Below are 18,059 nucleotides of genomic sequence, written 5' to 3' on the forward strand. Positions count from 1 at the left end.
TAAATAGCACACAAGAGACATTGAAGAAACGATGACCATATGAAGCAATTTGTTTGTATAATTAAACATGACCAAATCGACCACAATGATGAAAAGTGCAGTCTCCACTGTGAACAAAAATCCATCTGAAGCTTTAATCAAAGAAACGAGCAATATGGAATAATCCACGTAGTAGAATTAAGGGGCCTCACCGCATCTTTAGTAACAAAGGCAATTGACAAGTTCAGAATTCCATCTGATCGTTAACGAGCACTACTTCAAACAGACTCCCTCAAAAAACTATGACCATAAAGAGTAATTTGACTGTCTACTCAAAATTAACCATATCCATCACAATCATAAAAGTACCATAGAATCTACTGCAACCATCGGATGACCAGTCTATTAGGCATGGAGAAGATGAGACGAACCACGAGTATTGCAAATGAACAAAAAACACTTTCAAAATCTGACAAAGAAGCAAACAACCTTAAATAGTCCACATAATTGTTTAACACCTGAATTAAGTACAATTCAGGTGTACCACCACACAGAGTGGTGACAAAAATAATTCACAAAGTCAAAATCCAGTCCACTAATAAAACAACACAACTTCAGATAAAGTCACTCAAGAAACTATGACCATAAGCGGCAATTTCTATGTAAACTTAAACACAACCAAATTGACCACAATAATACAATCATCAAATAGCACCAAACCAGGAACTAAAATACCAAGAAAGCCAAAGAAGTGTACAATATTAAGCATATACAAAGAATATCAGAATGGAAATGATGAATACTTCATCGAGAAGTCAGCAACAAATCCTTCTCTCACAAATTTTCCATGTTCGTAAGTTAGTATCACAATCCTTCCAACCTCAAAATCATGAAAAATATAGTTCCAGGATGTCAAATTGCAAATCGAGATTTGAAGCAAATAAACTACACAAACACAATGGCAAACAATTTTAATCATGTATACTGACTAGCATTATTTATCAAGATGCAGAAATGTAAATCTTCATAAAGAAGCAACACCGGACTGCTAGATTGGCAAAAAGGAGCAAAAAAAATTTAAAACCACTCAATCGAGTCAAATCATTACAAAACACAATTCAAACAGAGTCAATCAAGAAACAATCACCATAAGAACTATAACATAAGATCACTTTTACTTCTGACAAAAAGAAGAAATCAATCTACAACAGTCCACATAAGTGGCAAAAATTCCACTCAACTACAATTCAAGTATAATATTAAGTACATTGAGAATTCAGAATGAAAAAGATGTATACCTTATCTATATGTCAATGCTAAATCCATCTATCACAAATTTTGCATGAATGTAGTGAGTATCACACAATCTTTCCATTTTCAGAATCATGGAAAAAAAATATAGTGTCCTAGGACGTCAGATTGCAAATTGGGATTTGAAACAAACAAAACCAGACAAAAGCCTAAGATTGGATGCAAGAAAACACAAGAGTTGACACCTTCAATCCTATAAACCGGATGGCACCAGTAGCAAAATCACTCAAGTCATTTAATAGTGCCCTAAAATTAAATCACTATCAGATTGGGACCATACGAAGCAGGAAACTTGAAATATCCACTCACTATCATCGACAAGAGTAGCACTATTTCAAGAGTGGTGATCACAATATCACTGCTTTAGAGTATTAACACCTCACAAAAAGTAAGAAACCAAGGGAACCAAACAACTTCAATTGACTGTGTATATCCTATATTCTAAGGTTGTATGATGCTAAATATTGATCTATATCCCAGGACTAAATTCTTCTGTCACATACTTTCATATCCTGTTCTTTAAGAGATTTTTCATTTTCCAAAGTCATGATCCATTAAAACAAGTTCATAGATCCCAGAAAACACCAACTAGGAAAAAAATTAAAAATCTAGAACAAACTTCAAGGAACACCAACTAAATATGCTCCATAATTGAGCTCACAAAGTTAAAACTCAATAAGCACAGCACATTCCTTACTAATGAATGAGTATCAAGAGTCATTTGGATTGAAACACATAATCACAAAGCATGACAATTGCAAGGACACTTCCACGAATAAACTTACAGTCTTATTAAGTAGAGATAATAGAGAATCTTGAGAATGAAGAACTTGTCGCAAAGCAGCACACATATCAAAAGTTGTAGACATTCCAAAGAAAAAAAAAATCAAAACATGTAATTTAATATGAAAAAAGAAGATATCATTCACCGAAGCTGACTGAAGGAGGACCCTCAAGATAAAAAAAAAGATCATGGCAGTGAAACCAGTGAATGTTGACCAGAACAAGAAAAGCAAATTATAGCTCATATGAGAAAAACTTAAGAGGAAATAACAGAAACTAAAATGCTCCAAGCTTATTTCTTCTCTCTCTAAGCTATAAAATGTTACTCTCGACCAGATAATGATTTGAATAAAAAAAAGTTATTAATCTGCAGCTAGTCACAATTTACAATCTTAAAATCCTATACCAAAAGAAAAAAAAGGTCAATTTGAACCATCATGTCTGGTGCACTTCCAGGCATATATTACCTGAATGGGAATTTAAATCTATACCTATATCACTTCTTTAAACTGATGTCATAGACTAAACCACTCACTAAATGATCAAAACAAGAATAAGCTTGCAGTTATAGCAAAAGATAAAGTTTAGTAGTTCAAGAGTAAATACAGACAACCGCATCCTATATATATGGCTTTGGTCTCCAGCCTATCATTGCAAATTAACAGTAAATCTAATAGTTTCCATGCAGAAAGTTCCACATCACGTTTCTGTAGCAACTTGGTGATTATGTGGTGCCAAAACAAAAAGGATACTCCAAGTAATCTGAGCTAAGGGTAGAGCCTCTTAGTGGCTTGTAATCAAAGAGAAAACGGATACGCTATCCAAGTTCTCCAACAGAAAAGCTATCAACTGCAGCCTAAACTAGAGGGCCACTTAGTTCTCTTGAATAAAGCATCTAATTATACAAGCAGCAGCCTCTCAGACGCGCACTAGCTGTATTAGATATGGAGAAAAATTTAATCAACGAGACTTGTGATTGGAGAGTATTTTGATGCTACAAATGAAGTGGCTTGTTATCAAAGAGAATCACATATGAGATCCATGTAGTGCTACAGCACAAATGTTGGATTCAAGAAGCAACTACAGGCTACACTGAAAAGGCCACTTGTCTCTCTAACATTCACACTAGCTGGTACATTATGTGGAGAAAGACTTAATCAACAAGATTTATGTTTGCAACGTATCATGATGCCTCAAACCAAATACAATTAGTTCATAGATAACCAATTTTTGTACAAGGGTATGTTTGAAATAACTATACATGATCATGTTTAATTGTGTACAAAAAAATGAACCAATGTCAGAGAAAACACAAGGAATCAATTTTCTTCCAATATGTTTCCTATTATATATATCAAACAACATATGATTCTGCATCACAAAGATTCAGCAACGTGTATCTATTGACTTCAATCACACAACTAAAACAACAAAAAGTGGTGCTATCAGGGAATAACAAATCCCAAGAGCTTCTTGGCTTCCGGCAATTTTGCAGGATGTAGATTATTTTTAACCAATCTAATAAAAGAAAATGATCTTTAATTCCAAAAGACACAGTAAAACAAATACAAAGAAGTATTTCATGATGAATCAATCCTCCTCTAAGCTTATAAACCTAAATCGTGATTCTGCAACATGATAATTCAAAATTCATTTACTAAAATCTCAAAAGCCAAACAATAACATTGCTCATGCTCAGAAAGAAAAATATTATTTAGCCAGTACTCTTAAAATAATGCATGACCTCAAACAGAAAAGCAGATCCTCTTCAATTAATGATATAGTAATGGAACCATCTAAGGGAACTTAAACAAGGTGCCAATCTTCTTCAAACCTCATAAATCATCCCATAAACTATGTATGATTCTGCATCTATTCTATTCTGTACTTAGTACCTAAAGTCAGTAAACTTTTCAACAATAACTTCTTCTTCTACATGACAGGCCAAAACTGTCCTAAGACATTGGACAAGTGCATATTTGAAAAATTACTAATTGAAGAGTTGTATCTAAAAGCATCCCAATTTAACCACTAATAAAACCCAACCATGGCTTATCACATGAAAAAAAACGGCTCTGCATTTTAAGAACAACTATCAATTCTGGAATTGTGAAAACAAAATCACTATAGCCCAAGAGGCATAAAGAAGATGGCAAAAATTATAAGTATCCCCATGAAAAAAACTCAAAGCAAGAAGCACTCTCAAATTGAGATCTAAAGAAACGCAAGCAACTTGAAAGAATCGACAGAACTGCAACAGTGTATACATTTTCAGAATCATGATCGGTTGGTACCCGGATGTCAGATTGCTAATAATTTGAGACAAATAAACCAGCCAATTAATGGACCCCAGAAAGCACAATAGTCAACACCTTAAACCCTATACACTGATAGGCATTAGTTAATGAAAATTAAAAGCACAAGTCATCACAAAAACTACAAACAAATACAAAAAAGACGCATAATTACACATATACTAAAAACAGAGTTGAAATTAATAAAGTAGATGGATGTAATAGAAGTTAGACAAGGAATCCATTTCCTTGAAGCTCATACATCAACCAATAATTCATGAGTATGCAGCAAAGCTACTCAGCATTCATATATTAACTAAAATCAGGATACTAAATCCAACAATAGCTCATGTTTATATAGAAAAAAGCCCTGAAATATTGCTCTGGACATTATTATGTGGCACAATCAAACTAACATGAGAGTATAAGTCAAACTCACCTGGAAAACTGAATTCCAATTTGTCACATTACAAATGGAACAGATTTGCACCTTTTACCAACCACAACTAGCATCTAGGGCTCTGAAACAATAATATGAATGAATAGCCAAGAACCATCAGACTTAAATAAGAACTTTGAACAGGAAACAGACATAAGCAATTGAAAAAGACATGATGCAAGAGAAACGTTGATGCAAAACAGAGGCACTTCCAATCTATGTCCACAACAAGCGAGCAATCTAAAACATTCTTGACAGTCATTGATCAATAATCAACATGGTTAATAGATGACAATCAAGTAAAAAGACAGTGCCGTTACAAAGTTATGAGTCTTTCCAGATGATTAAATAGCAAAAGTTTACCTGAATCTTAAATTGGCATATGATCCAATCAAAAACCCCTGAATTTGCATCTTTCTTTCTCCGCCATTTTCACACACAGAAATACACACCCAATCCCCCATCTCTTCTGGAAAACAAATGCTACACAAATAATTTGTGGAAACCAAGAACTTGTTCAAAGAAAACTCTGAAAATCTTGTCAAAAAAATATATAATTGGGCCCAAATTGAATGTTATAATTTGGGAAAAAATATTTTTAAAAAAGTACACAAATTTTGAAATGACAGAGAGGTAGGGAGAGAGATGGTGAATATCAGCTTTGATGAGAGAAATGAAGGGGGAAAGGCTGGGGAGAATAGGAGGGTTTATATAAGGAGATGGGCTTTTGAGAATTAACGGTCGGGTATTTCAAATTTCTCATGGTCGGTGACTGAGCGATGTTTTCTTTGTAATTCAAAGTGCCCCCTCATAAAATATTTGTTTCTCTTTTTCGCCCCAAGATTATTTTACAATTGGATTCATCTGCAGCCTAAGTTTTTCAGTTTTTTTCTAATGTCACACAATTAACTTCACAACCCCAAAACTGAATCTGATTTTATAACTGACATGCACAGATTGCAAGAAAAGGAGAAGAAGGTACAGCCTTGAGGGAAAAAGGTACACTCAAGGGCTTATTTGTTCATAAATTATATTTTCTATCTATTCTCATTTTAGGGTAATTTGTACATTTTGTAATTAATCAAAAATTAAAAGATTGAATTGAAATCTGTTTCAAATTGAATAAACCAAGACAAGATTATGGAATTTTTAAACTTCCATTTTCTATAAATTAGAGAATGTTAATTCTTCGAAGCTAGTTTAGCATTGTAACAAATCCATGTTGAACATTTAGTTGATTTAACCCCTATGTCAAAAAGAAAATCTATTTTGTCTTTTATTATTTATTTTGTTCATTTTACAAAAGAAAGTTTTCTTTTTGAATTATAGGTAAAAAGAGAATTCCTAATGAAAAGCTTTTATGCGGTCTAATATTTTGAATTAACATTTAAATTGAAAGGGATTTTATTGTTCTAACTACATGGGAAAGACATCTATAGTTCAAGTATTAAAAACCAATCATTTGGTCTGTTTATTGATGAAATAATCTTCTACTGAAAAAGAAACTAATTTTTTTCATAAGGGAATGATATGTTATCTTTAAAATTGAATCAATAAAATAGTACCTTACTAAAAAACTGAAATTTAAATAGAAAAAAGAACAATACATGTTTTTTTTCAAACATTTTCTATTACTTAACACATTCGTAAAGTGTTTTTTGAATGGTACCTTTATTTGGTATTCTTTCTTATTTAATACTATATCTTATTCCAAAAAAGGGTAGCTTGACATTAAGATTACTGTCGGTAATGTAGTAACAAATGTTTTTGCTTTTTTTTTTTAGTATAAGTTGGAGGACTCGAACCCGAAACCTCTCACTTATACTCCCTCCCTCCGTACCACCCAACCCATCCCTCCCCCCTCAAATGTTTTTGCTTTTGTGTGAGGGCAACAACTATAATTGTAAGGGTGTGTCATTAAGTTCATGCAATTTAAAAAAAGCCTTAGTGAAAAAAAAATAAAAGAGGAGTTATAGGAGTTGTTTTTTGGGGGTATTTTTATTAAACCCAAGCTGTAGATGGGTGTTTTAATAAGACATTTGATTTGGTATTTTTAGAGTTTGCAATGTGTTTTTTATGGTATTTTTGAAGATAGTAGAAAAAATTATTTTGTGCTGCTGCAACCACCTCCTCTCTCCTCCCCTGCCACCCCCTAATCACTCCACTATCATTGAACCATAGTCATCTTAGCTGATATCACAATTTAGTTTGTCAAATTTAGGAATTGGTCCTAAATACCACTATATAAAGTTTTTGATTCCCCAATGTTTATGATATCAAACTGTTGTCATGACCTAAGGGTCTTGGCCTGGTTACCATGCAAAAAATTTACCATGGATGGGACTAATGGTCTATGGCCAACCCTTCAAAAAAATAACTGATGTAGGATACTTCCAATTATCAATTACTAAGCTGTACCAACCCTTTGATTAGCACAATGTGAAAAGTAGAAGAATTATTGTAAAACTAGACATGAGAAACCACATTCAATGAGTTAGAACGATGATAAAAACAAAAATTAAAATTTTATTTACTTTTGGTTTAAACAATTTTTGCTTTTATTTTCAATTTTACATGCTAAACATGCAAGTATACTAACTCCTTGTTTTATCATGACAGATGCAAATGAAAGTGGAAACTGTGAGGAAAGATGTTCCCATTATTGCAACATTAAGGGCTAGCGAAGTAGTACTTTGAACAAAAGAGTTAATATACGTACTGACAGTACATATAAGATTTACTTTAATATGGATTAATCTTATATATAATATCAGTCTGTATATTATCACCATTAGATATATGATACATGTTGAAAAAAACTGATGACAATTAATTGTGTATAGCTATAAAAGTTGGTCCTCCATCAATTTTCTCATTGACTTTTCAATTAAGTTCTTGTATTTTTAAATGTAGGTATACATTAGCTTGATTCTATTATATCATATTCGTGTATATATTACTTGAGATTTCACTAGTTTAAAGGATTTGACAAGTCTAATGGTTTGGAGACACCTAATTTTCATTTTAACCCGCGTTATTATAGAAATAGGTACATGTATATACCTTTTTATTTTGATTGGTGAAAATAAAAAATACTGAAAGAATAAATAATATAGGTCTTCAATTTGAATGAATAAATCTCTCTATTCTACCTTTTTTCCTTCTTTTAGTAAAACTTTTTCTCCTTTTTGCTTAGTATAAAAATCGTGCACAAGAAAACCAAAGAGTAAACTTATAAAGTCAAAACTATCAAGAGGACACAACTCTTAACTTTTGCGAGAACTAGAAGAGAGCTTAGGGTATGTTTGGTTTCCCATGGAATTGAGGTTTAGAATTGAAATTGAGGCCCCAATTCCAAATCTGTTGTTTGGATACTGCTTCGGTCAAAGAATTAGAATTGAATCTGAATTCTATAGGGGTCCAATTCCATGATTTGAATTCTTTACTGGACCAAAAGAATTCTAATTCCAATTCCACAACTAAACCCTGCGAAACGGGTCTACACGCGGATCTTGTGGGTAAAAAATTGAAATCGGGTCAACTAGGTAAGCAGCCCTCTCTCTCGATCACTTTTCCTCAACCGCAACTGCTTCTGCTCTGCGTCATCGCCTTCACCTCCACCCTAACATTTTGCCTCTTCCACCACCGTCTCCGGCATCGCTTTTTGCTTCTCCGGCTATCCCTCACCAATCGCAAGACTGCTCCGAGTGCTCTCTACTTACCCGTGCTTAATTTTCACGAACTGGGTTCTTCAGTCCGGAAGGTAACAACTAAAAGCTCTCCTTTGCTTCGATTTTTAGATGATTGCACACACTGAATTATATTTAGTCGAGAGTAGTTGTGAAATTATTTTCCGGATATGAACCCCATATGAAAAATGATTTTCAGGGGATTTTTTTAAAGTTATAAAATATTTTAATCGATTTGGACATAAAAATTTTGGGTGTGAAATGATAGAATTAGAATGAAATCTGGAGGAATTTGGGATCTCAAAGCCATGCTCCTAAGATTGATACGTACTAGGTTGTTGCCTAAAGAAGGAAACTTAGGACCAAGAGGATTGTTACTGATATCTAGCTCTTCAAGCTGTGATAGGCCTTTCAGATCGGGAATACTTCCATTTAACAGATTATAAGCCAAAACAAGACTTTTCAGATTCTTGAATGTGGCAATCTCTGGGGGGATGCCACCCTGAATGAAGTTGGAACTAATGTTTAGCACCTCTAGAGAATCAAGCCTATCAACCTTGGCAGGCAATGGTCCCCATATTCCCAGGGATACTAATGACAACTTTTTCAGATTGGAAAGCTTAGTTATGACTGTAAAGAATGAATCAATTGAAAATCCCTGGGACAGAGTTCTCTGAGGTATGGAAAAGTTTGCAGTAGATGGTTATACAACAAAGTTCAGTTTATCTTAAATAAAAATTAATATAATAATCACTTTAAAAAATTAAGTGGGTTATTTTGTAAAAAAGAAAAAAAAGTAGACCAAAGATATCTAAATTTGAGCAGCGGAATAATCTTTGAGCATACGAATTAGAGCTTGAATTAACACTTGAAGTGACACTTTGAGCGACTTAGCATGACTGCGCCCCAACTTTCAGGCTGCTTCTGTTCTTGACAGATTTTACCTGCGAGACACTAAGCAGATCAACTCTGCAAATGATTTAACACAGAATGTTATGGCTTCTATGCTTCTAGGAGGTAACAGAAGAAAAAGTTCTTACTTCTCTTTAAACAGGAAAAAATCTAACAGAAGAAACTTTAACGTACTATCTATATAGATTACTGTTGGATTTGATTCACATGGATTGATAATAGAATCAACAATGATTAGAGCATCTTACACCATCTACATGACATGCATAAAATATTCTAAATTGCCGCATTGGTCAAGGCATCACCATGAACCTTCCACTTCTTAAACTCAGTAGAGGCTAACATAAATGAACTCGCATTCCGATGGCCTCCACCACCGAATTCCTGCATGTGATTCTATGATGTATTAGCTCTTAACTCTAGCTATGCATTTTCATAACTGAACAGGAGAAGTGCTATGAGTTGTGAAGATATTAAGAACCTGTGAGATTTGTGTTGTATCCTCATTCTCAATGCTTCTTAAGCTTATTTTCAGCAGTCGATCATTTTCATATGTTGTACTAATGTCTATTTCTGAAGAACATGTCACATGACGATGTTGGAGTTTTCATTTAGGTTGCGATTGGCTGTTTGATATCCTACTCTGATGTAGGTTGCATTCTAAAATTCTCTTACTTGACTCCTGAGACCTCTTCTCCTACTTGGCACTGAATGAGTTTTTCTTCATTTAACATATGTATGAATTTTTCAGGTGCATATTTGCCTTTCATTTTTAGTTCTATAATGCAGTAGCTATTAAATATGTTCTTAAGAACATGACATTGTGATGTTTTTCTGGTGCATATCTGCCTCAGATATGGCATCTGAAGCAACATCTCAGTCAAAAGGGAAAGGCAAAGGGTATTTCACTTGGACTCCTGAAATGGATCGTGTAATGGGCACCTGTTTTATTGACCAAATGAACCAAGGAAACAAATTGGATGGTAAATGTGCATTGGTAATTGATTTTTTTTGGTAATCTCCAGTTGAAGTTGTTTTGTAGAAGAAGTTGAGCTGATTGCTGGAAGCCCAAGTAGAGCAAGTAGAAGTTGTTACTACTCCATCGTGTATCCATGACTTTTTAAATTCTGATGAGTTCTTTGTTTTTTATGTAATGGATCAAAACAAGATTATAGAAAGATTCTAGAGAGTATTTCAGCTATTTTCTCTGTTTTTGAGATGATAAGAATGGAACATTGGATCTTTTGTCTGATGAACTAGCATTTTAGATATTGAGATTAACATAGCTGCCTGTGTTGATGCCCTGACTTGTCCTTGAGTTACATGAACCTTTGCATTCTTTTTCAAAGTTAAGGAGATTTTGTATAAGTGCTCTTCCTGTATTCTGTTGGTTTTTATCTTCCACAAGTCTGCACACTCACTAAAGAATGGATGACAGATATTATTCTATTTAGCAAGTACTTGACTGTGTGTGAATTGGTCATCTGACAGTCTTAAGTTTTGTATTTTCCAATATCTCCTCCAAAGAAGCTGGTAAATATTAGTACAAAGGTTCGGCCGTGTATTTGTTATATTGTGTTACAAAAACAAGTCTCGGAACTTTGTCTTCATGATTGAGATCTATTCTACACTTTTTGGTAGAGTCATAAATTTTACCCTACTTGATTATCACCAAAAAAGTCGATTTGTATATTTTGTCTTCTTTTTCACTATTTTCTTGGGTCAGGTAATTTGTGACTAATTCACTATCTGGTATTCTACCATGGTTTAAGAAATATGCTAGTGTCATTGGGGATTTACTTTTAAGGGGGTGAGGTCCAGTTTTGGTTGGATGCCAATATCTATAGCATACGTTGAACAAAAGAAGGCAGTCAGATTGACACGTCTCGCTAATGCTGTGCTTAGCACAACCTAAGTCTGGAAATGTTCACCAAGAAATTGACATACGAGTGGGAAAAAATAAATTATTAAAGGCACAAATTGATTTTTACTTTTAAATCTTTAGTAAAAATTAGCTAAATGTAAGGAAAAAAAATTATTATATAGAAAAAAGAAAAAAAATTATGTAAGCAAATGTTTCATGAAAACAATTCTAATTCCTAATGAATTCTTCTCTCATGCAAACAAAGGATTTGGAATTTCAAATAAATTCCGTATCAATTCTATGCATTTCCCGAACGAAAGAATTGAAATGACTTGGAATTCCAATTCATAGAATTCCAATTCTATAGAATTTCAATTCTAATTCAATTCTAATTCTGTAGAACCAAACGTACCCTTAGTGTAATTTACCCTAAAATGAATATTCAATATATAGTTTGCACTAGAATTTTAAAAATTTTTAGTTGCAAACTTCCTGAGTCTAAGTCTAACCCTTTATTAGTAAAGATGTTATGACAATGATGTCAATGCATAAAATTACAAAATTAATTATTTTAACTAAGTAATTGTGAATCTTTTATGAAATTTCATCCCCTCGTGGTTAGTTCTTCTGGAAAGCAAGGATGAAGCACTCGAGAGGAGAACTCTTAAGATTGAAACAATAACTGTAAATCTACTTTGTACTCAAATTTGTACATAATAAGTGATAAATGTAAGAAAATTCTATGGTTCCTTTTTTTTTTTTTTTGAAAGGATAATTTATGCAAACCGGGGGGGGCGTAGGAAATGCTGTATGAAGATAAAGCAAGACATTGGGCAATATCACTTGCAATCTTTATTCTATGACTATTCGCACTACACGCAACACCTTATAGTCAATCAGAGGACAAACTTTGAACCGTGCAAAAAATTTTCCTGTAATCTCTTGTTGACCAAAATATTGAAAGATGTTTATACATTTATCACCGTAATCGTCAAATCTTCTCAGTAATCATAAACTCGTATTCTCTTCTCTTGTTATAAATTTCTTCACCTAACAATTCTAAACTCCCACTAGCACGATCATCAAATAATTTTTCCGTTCTGATGAAATCAACATTTTTCACCAAATCAATAATTCATAGTAAGTAAAAAACCAAAAAGTAACATGTACATACCTTTTTAAAAACTCAGTAGACCCTTTTAGAGAAATACTCATGCCGTATTTATAACTAGAAAAACTTGAAGAATAGAAAACAACCATATAATTAATTGCTTGACGCATTTCTAAATAGGAAAACTATTAGAACTTGAATCCCATAGAATGATAGAATTAACGAAATTGAATAAGAAACTCCTAAAAGGTTATTTTATTATGCCAACATGGTGAAGTAAAATGGTGTACAAACGGTACTATCCGGTAGAATATGCAAGGACATCTGTCCATTACACAAGACTTGTCTAGTGCGTTTTACCATTTTATGTGATTGGCAAGCTATTACACGGAGTAGGATTTACTCAGTGCGTACTCTTGCAGATTATTGCACTGGAAATGATTTATCTAATGTGTACTCTTGGGTGCATCTACCATTTCATGTGATTGGCGGGTTATTACACGGAGTAGGATTTACTCAGTCGCAGATTATTGCGCTGGAAATGATTTATCTAATGTGCACTTTTGGATGCATTGCACAGGACTTGTCTAGTGTGTCTTATTCTTTCATGTGATTGGTGTATTATTGCATGAAATAGAGTTTATTTAGTACATACTTTGTGGGTTATTGTCCGAGATAGTAGTATTTATCCGGTGCCCACTTTTGTGGGCTACTGCTGCAAATTCCCTTGTCAACAGAAAAGATTAGTAAATCCTTATCAAAATTCCCTTCTCAACAGAAAAGATAGTAAATCCCTTATCAACCGGACAACAGATGCCACTTGAGTTGATCCAAGGCAGGGGTACCTGAAGAAGTTCATATTCCAAGGCAGGGGTAGCAACGGTGTTGGCCGTCGGGTGATGGGCCAGACATTCTGTAATGTAATGTCGGCTCCAAACTCTTGGTCCCATAGATTTCGGTCGCAATTCGGCCACCTAAATATGACGCTTCAACGGCTATCATCTCTCCCCTGTCAAATATTGGAATTGCATCTCATTCATCTCTTTTTTCCTTCTGTTGTGTTTGCCGCCGTCTTCTGTTTCTATACTCAACAAATCCAAAAATTTGTTTTCTTCTTCTTCTTTCTTTCTTTCTTTTTTTTTTTTTTCCAATTGCTGTGCGAAGGCCATAAATCGGGTCGAAGAAAATTCTTTAAATACCAATTGGCAGTTTTTTTGCTTATTGACTCAAATCCTAAATTTATCAAATTTCTTTCATTTGCCACACAAAAGAAGAAACAGGGAAAAGTAATCTGTTTTTCTTGTAAATTAAATAGAAAATTTACTTTGAATAGTTAGAAACAAGCCATTTCCAGACTCAAAAAAGTTCAGGCTTGCATGGATGGTGCTCAAATCCTTCTTTTCTCTAAGTACCAACAGTAAACAGAAAAGGAAGATGACCCCAACTTTTCAACTCCTTTTCCCCACCTAAAAAGCAAGAAAACAAGACCCTTAGAGAGATTTTCCCCACTTCTTTTCTTTTTTCTTCTTGTAATCCATGCGACCCGAGGATCTGAACGTTGAAATGTCGTAATACGTGTAGACAAATATACACTTCATAAGCAATGAAAAGTTATTATGATTGGTCGTGGCAAAAGCGCTTAGGTAACAATATTAGTCCAAAACACATAAATCTGTAGCAAGAAACTCGCCGAGGCAATTTTCCTGAAAACTCATCCAAGCTGTTTTCGTCCCAAAAAATTGCAAAAATCTCTTCTAAACTTGAAAATCAAGAAGTCTACCGATAGATAAAAATAGTTCAAGCAAAAAAAAAACAACAATAGGCTATTGATTTAAAAAATCATTGCTAAACGCTCCTAAATATAACCTCAAACCTGAAAAAGATGCCTCATTTATCATTGATCCCTTGCTCTATCGGGAAAAAACAGCAAAACCCACAACATATGGTTTCTTCAAAAGTACAAAAGAACGCGGGCATAAGAAAGTGAAGGAATTAGAAGAATCAAAACTTTTTCCTCTTTCCTTTATTTTATTTTAATCAAAACATTTTTTTGTGCTCAACTGATTTTTTCACCATCTATTCTCCCGTAACAAAAGGGAGATGGAAGAAGAGAGGACAACAGGAAAGTTGAATTTGATGGGGATCTCTTCAAATATCTCATTGACCACGATGGGCAATGTATGAGAGAGAAAGGCTAAAGAATGGATAGGGCTGAGTGGTCATCTCAAGTCCATCGCTTCTAGCAAAAGGCATAGATAGATGATTGATTGATTGATTAAGAAAAGAAAAGGAAAAGGGAAAACAAAAGGGGAGAGGACGTCTCGAGACTGGGGTGGTTGGGGTTGGTGGAGCTTTCCAGTGAAATTTTACCGATTACGGATAGCACAAGAACACAAGTTAATTTGAACATAATCGTCCCGCAGTTTCTATACACTTACGTGATATTGTAGCAACTTTTCAGCTGGAAGTAGGTGGGCTACGTAAAACAATTCATATGACTCCATAACCAAAAGCTTTTACTGTTTCACGGAGAAAATTGTTTCCTGGGGAGAATCGGTCAGGATCACGCAAACTCAATATATTTTTTGACTGAAATCTTTCTATACTTGTGTGTCATTTTTCCTCTGGTCGGTGAGACGTGGTCCCTAACATTTTCATTTAAGATCTTAACTACGATGCTCTTTGTCAGAAATTTTCCTTGAAATGATTATCATCAATTTTAGTGCCCGCAGAAGCATTGAAACAATACCAATAGGGACTAATTACATTGAAATGGAAACTTGGGAAAGGGTCCAAACACCTGCAAACGCATCAAGAAATGTCGAAGACCATATGCAAAAGAAGCCTTAAACGTCTAATGTCGACAGACTAGATAGAAGCATAGTTCTTGAGCTGCACAGCTATTTCAAGCAAATAGTTGTAAAGCTGTTCTGGCTTAGAGATCATGACCATATGATCTGCACCGTCTATTACTCTAACCAAATCAGGCGGATTATTTTGTACCATCCACCTTTGAAGATCTACTGGTATTATCTTATCGTCTCCGGCTACAAAGTAAGCTCTAGCAATTGATCCAAACTTCTCCTTTGTAACTAGAAGTTGTCGTCTTGATTCATCATCATTGAAAGCCTTGCTCTCTCTCATCAACAACGATGCAAGTGCTAAATCCTGACGCGGTGAATGTTGATATAGTATTTTAAGAGGATCCAAAGGGTTTCCATCTGTGGTAAATTTGCTGTCTCCATATATATCCATCCCCGGATTGTAGTGCTCCACGAGCTTGTATATACTCAGCTCAGGTCCAAGCATCTGTGCTGCAACAAATACTGCAAATGCGATTTTTTCAGGAAATCTTTCCATGGCGGAGGAAACTGCGAAGCCACCCATGCTGTGGCCAACAAGAATGACCTTATCATCGGGCGATAGAGCCTTTAGATAGGAGTATAGAGGTTCATGATAGTCGTCAATGGTGTGCAAATCTGACACCTGTTTTGTATCAATCCCGGAGGCAGCCAAGTCCAGGGCTGTAACTTTGTGCCCTGCATCTTGCAGGAGAGATACCAACTTATACCAACACCATGCTCCGTGACAAGCACCATGAACGAGCACAAAGTGTCCTGATTTTGCAGATATCGAGGGCCAAAGAATCAAGGAAAGCAACAGGAATAGTTGTGCCGATGGTGGCGAAACTTTTGTTGCCATCCTTAGCTTATGAATTTGCTAATTGGATGTTGTGGTTAGCGCATGAGCTGCTCTCAAAGGGCTCTTTTTATATTGAGAGTCAACAATACATAAGTTGTATGTTTTATTTTTTTTGGAAAATTTCTAAAAAAGTGTATGCATCGCAAAACAAAATTCATGAGGAAGGTGCATTTTTTTGCATATATTGGGCCTGTTTGGAACCTGAGTTTTTTGGGAGTTTGTCTAAAACTTTACTGTAGTGCACTGTAGAAGTTGTTAAAAAAATTTTTTAGAAGTTTTTGTAGGATGAAAATTTTGTTTGTATAGTGAAAAACTTTTTTTCCTTTTCTTTTTTTCTTTTTCTCTTTCTTTTTCTTTTCTTTCTTCTTCTTCTTCTTCTTCTTCCTCGTTACCTCCCGGCAGCAACACCCTTTCCCCCTTCTCCCGCCAACTACCCTTTCCCCCGCCACCCCTCTGCCTCCCTTTCCCCTTCCCCCGCCCACTGCCCTCCCCCGCCACCCCGCCTCTGCCCTCCCTTTCCCCGCCCACTGCTGCCTCTGCCCTCCCTTCCCCCTTCTCCCTTTCCCCTTCCCCGCCCACTGCCCTTTCCCCCGCCACCCTCTGCCTCTCTCTCCCCCTTCCCCCGCCCACTGCCCTCTCCCGCCTCTGCCCTCCCTTTCCCCGCCCACTGCTGCCTCTGCCCTCCTTTCCCCCTTCCCCCGCCCGCTGTACTGCCCTTCCCCAGCCACCCCTCTGCCCCCTTCCCCCTTCCCTTTCTCCCTTCCCCCGCCCACTGCCCTTTCCCCGCCACTCCTCTGCCCTCCCTTTCCCCCTTCCCTCGCCCACTGCCGTCTACCCTGCCCTTTCCCCGCCCTTTGCCCTTCTCCTCCCCTCTACCCTTCCCCTGCAGCCCAGCCACACCAGACGCTCTGGCAGGCCCAAGCTCGCGACCAGACGCAGCCCAGGCTCAGCCTTTCCTCTTCTCCACAATGCACCAAACGCAGCTGAGGCTCGCGTCCCAGCCGCAACGCACGCGCAGGATGAGGGACGATACGGCGGTGGTGCCGGGTTGGGATGGGGGAGGAAGAAGGAAAAAAGGGAAAGGAATTTTTTTGGGTGTGTTTTGGGTATTTTGAGGTGTGTAGGAAAAAAATTTTGAGAAGTTTTTTGGGATTCCTGTAGCAAAAGTTGTTAAAAAACTAGTAGGTAAAAAACTTGTCCAAAAAACTGGCTTCCAAACAGGGCCATTGTTACAAGCATTAATCAATGTTACGTAAATACATTTTGTACAAAAGGTTGCATTTCAAACACGTAATCTTTCATGTTCGCAATTGATGTCCTTGTAAAGACTGGCATAGGAGTACATGCATTCCACGTTGCAAGTATTTGTTTCGGTAATTTTTGTGCCAAAGATGTTCCTAAAGTATGATATACGAAAACAATCAATTAGTGAATGGTATCACTTGACATTTTTACTCTAATTAATTGAGTATAAATTATAATTCGATGACGTAAAATATCTTTTTATTGGAAATTGGAAAAAAATTATCTTATAAATCTATAACTAACGTAATATGTCTAATAATTTTTTGATATGACCTAAAATTATATTAGTTTGAAAACTAACTTAGTTTTTTTTTATAATTATCTTACATGATTTCAAATGACTAATTTCTGTAAAACAAATCCTATCATAATGACATTCACATCTCAAAGTTCACATTCAAACGTAGAGTGCTAATGGTAAGAAGTGCATAGTTGCTATGCTTCACTTGGAAAGCCGGGACAGGGGCAAATGAGTCGAGCTCAATCAACTAGTTGGTGAGTTTGTTCGGTCACATTAACCAAAGTTCAAGCTTGAGTTCGAGCCTAATATGCAAAGCTTAAAAACTTGTCGAATTTAATCAAACTCAATTGAGTTTTACATATAAATGTTTTTTAAAATTTTTTTATTTGTCAGTATAAAATGCCGATTTTGTCTCTTGCTTAAAATATA

The 18,059-nt window shown here is 35.6% G+C and overlaps 1 protein-coding gene and 1 long non-coding RNA gene across 2 annotated transcripts; one reads left to right on the forward strand and one right to left on the reverse strand.

Moving 5' to 3' along the window:
• Positions 1-9,331: 9,331 nt before the first annotated feature.
• Positions 9,332-10,722, forward strand: LOC113749733. Its single transcript, XR_003464573.1, has 2 exons — positions 9,332-10,158; positions 10,262-10,722. It is a non-coding gene; the product is annotated as an uncharacterized LOC113749733 (long non-coding RNA).
• Positions 10,723-15,089: 4,367 nt separating this feature from the next.
• LOC113749976 (salicylic acid-binding protein 2-like) lies at positions 15,090-16,096 on the reverse strand. The gene has a single exon (XM_027293871.1). The coding sequence runs from the start codon at positions 16,082-16,084 to the stop codon at positions 15,251-15,253; it is 834 nt and encodes a 277-aa protein (XP_027149672.1). The 5' UTR covers positions 16,085-16,096; the 3' UTR covers positions 15,090-15,250.
• Positions 16,097-18,059: the final 1,963 nt, after the last annotated feature.

Source organism: Coffea eugenioides, chromosome 10, assembly GCF_003713205.1.
Source record: "Coffea eugenioides isolate CCC68of chromosome 10, Ceug_1.0, whole genome shotgun sequence".
Classification (NCBI taxonomy): domain Eukaryota; kingdom Viridiplantae; phylum Streptophyta; class Magnoliopsida; order Gentianales; family Rubiaceae; genus Coffea; species Coffea eugenioides.

Coding starts and splice junctions, on each gene's coding strand:
- LOC113749976 (XM_027293871.1), bottom strand. CDS start 16,084: ATGGCAACAAAAGTTTCGCCACCATCGGCACAACTATTCCTGTTGCTT.